This window comes from Seriola lalandi, unplaced genomic scaffold (assembly GCF_002814215.2).
Source record: "Seriola lalandi dorsalis isolate HSWRI2012SDOR001 ecotype SW California unplaced genomic scaffold, Sedor1 jcf7180002054427, whole genome shotgun sequence".
NCBI lineage: Eukaryota > Metazoa > Chordata > Actinopteri > Carangiformes > Carangidae > Seriola > Seriola lalandi.
The window spans coordinates 152,222-159,841 of record NW_019524980.1 but is presented as its reverse complement, the minus strand read 5'-3'; the positions used below and the strand labels follow the sequence as shown (position 1 = coordinate 159,841).

General features: G+C 39.3%; 2 protein-coding genes across 2 annotated transcripts in view; both read left to right on the top strand.

Moving 5' to 3' along the window:
* The window catches only part of LOC147818859 (eosinophil peroxidase-like), a 12,450-nt gene extending 11,143 nt beyond the window's left edge, over window positions 1-1,307 (top strand). The window contains exons 10-12 of the mRNA XM_087175232.1: window positions 42-238; window positions 349-381; window positions 491-1,307. Coding sequence (XP_087031358.1) covers window positions 42-238; window positions 349-381; window positions 491-912 — 652 coding nt within the window. The 3' untranslated portion in view covers window positions 913-1,307. The remainder of the gene's footprint in view (window positions 1-41; window positions 239-348; window positions 382-490) is intronic.
* Window positions 1,308-5,495: 4,188 nt separating this feature from the next.
* LOC147818858 (eosinophil peroxidase-like) lies at window positions 5,496-7,618 on the top strand (the record flags this gene model as incomplete). Its single annotated transcript, XM_087175231.1, has 7 exons — window positions 5,496-5,593; window positions 5,781-5,849; window positions 6,133-6,220; window positions 6,368-6,543; window positions 6,637-6,769; window positions 6,982-7,111; window positions 7,289-7,618. Coding segments are annotated over exons 2-7 (924 nt in total), but the record flags the coding sequence as incomplete, so codon positions are not given.
* Between the last annotated feature and the right edge of the window lie 2 nt (window positions 7,619-7,620).

Sequence of the window (7,620 nt, the reverse complement as noted above, 5' to 3'; positions counted from 1 at the left end):
CATTCAGAGACTTCAAATGTTAACAAACTGTCAAATTTCAGGCTTTGGTGGGAGAACGAGGGAGTCTTTACTGAGGCTCAGAGGGAGTCCCTGAGGGAAACATCACTTGCCCGGATCATGTGTGACAACACTGGCATCACTGAAGTACCTGACAGACCCTTCCAGTACAGGCCTCGAGGATCTGGTTACACTCAGTGTGAGGACATCCCTACCTTTGACCTCAGTCCATGGAGGGAGGGTGAGTTGATATTGTGAAATCTGCTCTGACACAGTTGAGTATGACTTGTGCCAACATTGGAGTATTTTGGAAATACTGATTTTTCCCTTTAATCCTTTAATTTTCTGTAGGTGAAAACTCAAGTGGAACACAAGAATCACCAGGTAAGTCTACCACTTTCTGTCCAATTATCCATGCATATTTAAATTGATATTCTCAAAGTAACTTTAAAATGGGTGGGTTCTGTTGCTTTAATTGTACTTTTTCACACAGGAAAAGGGCTACGCACTCCAAGAGACATACACTCTGGCACCAAGGAGAATGTTGCCTTCTCTGTGCGACTGGGAAACAACTTCCCCAAATCCGGCGTGCCTATCACCTTCCGTGACGTCATCTACAATGGACAGAAGAGCTACGACATCATGACAGGGATTTTCACTTGCGAGCACCCAGGTGTTTACGAGTTTCAGTTCCACTGTATGATCAACAAGAACGATGCCAGTGTGGATCTGCTGCGTAACGGAGAGCTGATCGTGCACTCATTCACCACGCGACAGAACGGGTACATCACAGCCAGCGGCAACACGTATGTTAAGCTTCAAAAGGGAGACAAGGTCTGGCTGATGGCCAACCATGGTAGCAACGGTTTGACCAAAGACAGCTTCTTCTCAGGGCATCTGCTGTTCACTGAGTAGGAAACCTCCCTCAAGTTACCCTGCTCTAAAGGAATTGAAGACAAAATAACATGTTAAAACTGACAAGTATCACAGTCAACCTTGCTTACAAGAAAACAGAGTGTTTAAAAACCCATAGCATTATTTTAGTATTTAAAAGCTTCTACTTGATGTGATATATTCTCTCTTTTCTTGAATGAATCATTTTCTTGCCTTTTAATATTGTCTTTAATTCTTTTCTGAAAGTTGCATTATACAGTAACATTCACACAGCCTTTGTCCGGAAAATGATTGTATATTGTAACAGCTGTAATTTTTAACAGATTTTTGGAACACACATTTGTTTGTCCCAAATATAAGTGTAAGACACTGTGTCACGTTTGACATCAATAAATGATTTTTTTTTTAGATATCAACTTCTGCCTCTGAGTGAAATGCATCATGATACAGAACAATCGTTCAGAAGATAATTCATTTTGTTTGCAGACGCATCTGAAGATGTCCTTAAAAAGACCAGCAGATGCCACTTACATACAAAGTTTCAAGGACAGGAAGGAAGGCACAAGCACAACCTGTGGGTTTGGAGGAATTTCAGTTTCTGCACTAAGGACTCAGGGGTGATTTTTAAGTTTAACTGTTGATTTGTTGATGGAGGACAAATTAAAGGAAAATCCTGAAAAATGAGTGGAGAAACAGCATGACAATGCCATAGGGAATGATGAGTCACTGAATGTTTTGAGTATGAAAATGACACAAATCAAATGCTATGCCCTTTGCAGTGACTAGATCTCAATCTAATTGAAACCCTGTGAGAGATTTTGGATCAGCGTGTTTGATGATGTGCATCTCTCCACCACATAATCAAAACACCAAATGAGGGCATATCTTTTGAAAGAATGATGTTCCATAACTCCAGTAGAGTTCAGAGACTTGGAGAATCAGTGCCAAGGCGGACTGAAGCTGTACTAGCAGCATGTAGTGGCCCCACACCTTACTAAGACACTCTGTTTATGTTGCCTATACTGTTAAAAACATCATAAATTAAAAAAAATAAAAATAAAATTTCATGTTTGCTTTAAACTCATGCAGTCTTAAACGTTGTAATCGTTTCAGTTAAAGGAAAGCAAAGAATCAAAATAGGTTGATTGCTTGGAGCTAAATTAAAAGACAGGATGTTCAGAGGTAATGTTTATTTAGATTATGTATTACTAGTACTGATCCAGTGCTACCCAATACAGTGCTAATTTAGTTCTTCAGTGGAAGAATGTTGAAAATATTAAATCACTGAAGGAGAGGTGAACGCTAACCAGGAGAGAAGTTATTTTCAGTAGAGTATAAAGCATAATTTAACAAAACGAAAAGCACAATTTAGTCCCATAGATTTATTATTCCAATAGACTGCAGGTGATTTCCCTTCAACTCAACACAGTCCATGTAAAAGCTGTGCTCTCCATCCATGACAACATCGACATGTGGCTGAGCCTCAATTCCACTCAGCGCATCTGGCCACTCTGGTCCAGCTGTTTCAAGCTCTCTTGTGGGACATTTCCACAGGACATTTAAAGCGCACTTTGGCGCGCTCTGGTGGCAACGAGGCTCCTAAGCAGGCGCTTAGTTCGCATATATGAGTCAGGTCAGTTCCGATTTGATCCCCTTTTTCTCATTGGCACTAGAAAGTAGCCTATTGATTTGATCTCTTTAAAAAAAAAACTATTATAGTAAGTTTGTTGAATGCAAATTAATGTATGGGCTGTAATCTCAGAGTCACAGTCTTCAAGCGGCACCAATTGATACCTGTTACAAGAAGTCTAATAAAAGCCACATTTTACAACAAGTGCTAACATTTATTATATCATCATCACCAAAATTCCAGTTAATCCAGTTTGTTGACTTAAATTACATAAAACATTAAACAGCACTGAATCCTGCAGAATATTCAATTACCTGCGGTTACATATCACCAAATAATCATATTTCAGTGCCTGACTTCGCGCTGCAAGCTGTCCAGTATCCAATACAGATGGCAGTTTTTAATTCACACAACGATCATTGTGTGAAAAAAAAAAAATAGTGTTTTAAGTATTATCATTGAAAAGGATCATTTAATATAACAATGAATAAATTCCCGTTCCCTTGCAAGTATGCCAACTGACATGTGATTCAGAACAGCGCTGCTCCTCCTCCTTCAGCTGGCAGCACGGCTGGTTCACTGATACGGGCATGTGGTCGGGAAGACAGGGCTGCTTGTGTCCGGCCTGGCGCCACGCAGGGGCAGGACAGCTAGTTTAGGTCCAAGAGCTTTGTAAATGGCGGCTAAAAGAGGAGCGAAATGTAAACACTCATTGTCTGTCAAGATATTAAATAACTGGTGTAATGGGAGCCCAAACAGCCTGTTTCACTGTGGACTAAGCTAACAGGTTAGTTTACAACACTCACCTTACTTTGAGAAAAAGTGGGTGACATACTGTCGACCTCTCGGAGTTTTCTCCCTCCTGTCTGTGTTTACTGTCCCTGCAGTTTGGAAGCCAGGTTGCTCTTTGGAAGGCCGACACATGCTTCAGTTTCCACCGTCATGTTTGCAGTTCACTTCTAGCATGTTCCGTGTGCGCCTATGAAGGCAGGACCGAACCGTTTCATGTAATTTATCTTATGTCAAAAAAGGAAAAGGAAATTATTTGAAAATAAAAATTCCTAAAAATAGTTATTAGACTATGTATTTGTTGACCTGATCTCTTATAATGCCATCATGCTGAAGCCCATCTTATAACCACAGATCACAAATGAACACACCTGCCTGCCAAATAAACCTTGCTTTCTTTACTCTTCAAACTGAAGATTAATATTGTGATACAATTAGCTTTTTTCACAACTTAAAAACGTTTCCTGCCTCACTGCACTTACACGTGGAGAAGGATTCAAAAAGGCCAAAGAGGCCGCTGGGTGTATCGTGCATAGCAGCCAGGAAATCTGGATCTTCAAATGTTGGATTTCTGTAAGTGATTAAAGGTATAGTGTAATAGCTACACAAAGACAATGAGATTTGATGTACAGAAACATGACGTAGCCTAACTGTGGAACACATGAACTAAAAATTAAATCACATGTCAAAAAGACAAAGGCACTGGAAAGGCCACAAGTTTCCATTGCGTAGTGCATATCTTACACTAATTATTCTGATGACTACGGCTCCAATTACAGTTGACAATTTGTAAACAACGTTGATGCCGATCAAGTTTGCTTGCTGCTGTCGGTAATTTCCCGGAAACCTGATTGTTGTTGTAGAGAGTCAGCTAAATTCTTGGATCAGATTAAATGGAGCATGAACAATCGTGTCATGATCTCACTGCTTGGTCGAAATACACTGATTCTGTCCAGCTCACTGAGAAATAACACACATTGTCAGTGTAAGATGGGACCTCTCCTGCTTTGCGCCGAATTTGATTTTAATGCCCAAAAATCTCTGTCTTGTTGAAACTTAATAGGGTTGCATATAGGAACTGAATTTGTTTGGATATAATGCTTTCATATTTTACTGAAAGCCTACTTGATCGTGTAAAGGGGTTTATATATTCCATATTTGTTTAGAATCCAGTAAAGGAAGCAAACTTTTTAGTTAAGAGTTTATAAGCAGAAAATCAATCATTCTATTGCTACTTTATTATTATTATTATTATTATTATTATTAATAATAATAATATGATTATTGTTGTTGTTGTTGTTGTTTTTATTATTATATAGCGTATATATATTTATTTAACATTGATCCAGGAAGTTGGTTTCTTTTCCTTTGTCACGCAATATAATGTGCCAGACCATTGTGTGGCTTTTCAAAATATGTGGCGAATGTTTCCACTCAAGGAAGTTGTGGATACCTGACATATCTGACATTGCTGAGCTGTTTTTTCTGTTTGACATCGTCTAAACGCTACAGCAGAGGGACTGGAAAAAAGATTTCCCCTTGAATTATAATGACTGTATTTTAAACCTGTATATAATGTTTATCTAGCACTTTTCAAAAGTATCAAAAACAATATCATGCTCATGAACAAGAACAGTTAAGGAATTTTGTTAAATAAAAACTGCAGTAAACGCTAAAATGGAAAAATAGAGCTAGTGACAGATAATAACAGGTTTCACTTTAACTATATGCAAAAGTTATATTTATAAGTTGTATGTGAAAGAACAGTGTGACTTTGCCAGAATCATTCGTTCAGGTGAAGCGTTGCCACGCAGCTTTGATGCACCTGACAAAACATGAAAAATTAAAGTCCAATAAAAATGTGTCACTATCAGAATGTTTTTCTCGGGTCACCCAAAATGTCGTTCAATATCTTGCATTATTCCTGCAAGCATGTTCTTCTGCCTGGCATTATTTTTTTTCTGCAGCTACAACTCCGGATAAACTTAATAAAACTATAAAAGCATCGATGTTGACCTTCAGCAGGGGTTGTTTATTCCTCACTGCTCTGTTACCGTAATTAACCTACTCGTGAGTGGTTTCTTGAAAAGGACGCTTAGGAGGAACTAGGAAGAAAAAAAATATTTCATTGTCTGGTGAAAAATTCCTGACAACAGATGTCACATCAGTCGAAGCGTCACAGCGCGGCTATAAAACCTGTCCAACTCTGATCGTGACAGCATCTGCGAGTTCAAGTTGGATACTGAAGAACATTAGAGGACACGAGCTTCAGCTTCTACACAGGTGACTTTTACAAATGCTGTTTTTTTTAACACCATATACACAGTTAGTAGGATATATTATAAGCTATAATAGAATGATGAATAGATATTTTTTGTTTGTTTTGAAGGAAATATTGAAATATTCTTTTAGCTAGAATTATTTGATCAGTGCCTAAATGACAATATGACAATATTTGTCTGTTTCACAGAGATGAATCGTTTTCTGTGTTTTCTGGCTGCAGCACTTTGCATGTGCTTGCAATGGCAGGTGAATGCCGGTGAGTGCTGCCTCTCTCATCTTAGAAGAGTTAAATGATTTAATAGTGTAATTGATCTAATCTCATTCTAATACAATGTATTCTATTATTTTTATATTAAACACCAGATCTTAAAGAAATGTACGTTTGGATCTTCAGTAATGTTATTCTGTGAAATGCTGTAACTGTGTGATATGAACGACATTTAAACATTATGGTGTCAGAAATGCACTGACCAAAAACATCCACATTAAGAGTGAATCATAAGTAAATTAAACAAAATACATATTTTTTTTCTTTCCAGAATCGCATTTGAGCAGGAGCGTGATTGAAGATGCGGTGGCAGCGGCCAAGGCCACGGTGGATAATGCCTATGAATATTCCAGACAAGAGTGAGTTTACAAACCCGTTGAACGGCTTTGAAATCGTTAAATCTTCAGTAGGTCGAACCGAAAAGGGACAACAACATAGATCCTTAAAAATGATACTGTTATTTTGAATGACTGTATTGATACATCGGACCTCTCCACACAACACAGGAGCATTGATCGGGTCAGGAGGAATGCAGCGAGTCCCTCAGACGTCCTGCGGCTGTTGAAACAACCCGCTGGACCAACCCGCACTGCTGTCCGTGCTGCAGACTATATGGATGTTGCTGTGAAGCTGATCAAGAGGTCTCTGAATAGACGTCCAAAACGCTCCATCAATGCCACAGGTGTGTAGTCTTTACATATTCACTGATCGTTGCCTGCTAATGTCTGCAAGTGGGTTACAGCTGAGTTTCCTTTGTTCCGCTTCTTTTCATTAGATTTGATCTCTGAGGAGGACCTGGAGGTCATCGCTGATCTGACAGGTTGCTCTCCCCGACACCGGGTCCCTTCTTGCACTACAACTCCCAATTTAAACAAGTTTCGGACTGCAAGCAGCACCTGCAATAACAGGTGAGGAACCTTTCATTTTCATTTCAAAATAACAGATAATGAAAGTAGGTGAATGATACCGAGTATGATGCACCTGGTTTTGAATGTGGCAACATGTTTCCTTTTCCCTGTGTTCTCATTTAAAATATTTAATAAAAAAAGAGCCATGAGACTTATTCCCAAAACAGAGAAGATAACAAGATCAATGATAGATTTATTTCTCTGACATATAGAGAAAACACTCGCTGGGGATCCTCCAACATACCTTTCACCCGCTGGCTCCCTGCTGAGTATGAGGATGGCACCTCTCTGCCTAAAGGCTGGACCCCTAATCTGAGTGTCAACAGACATTTGCTTCCATTGGTAATGTATTTATATATATATTCTATATAAAGAACAATGTGCTGTTATAAATTGAATATTTGATCACATCTGCAGTGATGCTTAATGTATTTTCTCACTTGTAAAATAAGAGATAATCAATGATAGATGTATCAATCACTTTCATCAAGGTGTTCATTGTCTACATCCTGTCCCCAGGTAAGGGAAGTGTCCAACCGAATTCTGCGCACAGCTAACTCTGATGTGGAGAGCGACCCTCTCTACACTCACCTGGTGACAATCTTTGGCCAATGGACTGACCACGACCTGACCTTCACTCCTCACTCTCCTGTCATCCGCTCATTCAATAATGGTGTTGACTGCGACAAGAGCTGTGAACGCACAGAGCCCTGCTTCCCCATTGAGGTCAGTGTCACTGTATCACAAAAGAAAAGATGTGAATACACACACACACACACACACACACACACACACACACACACACACACACACACACACACACACACACACACACACACACACACACACAC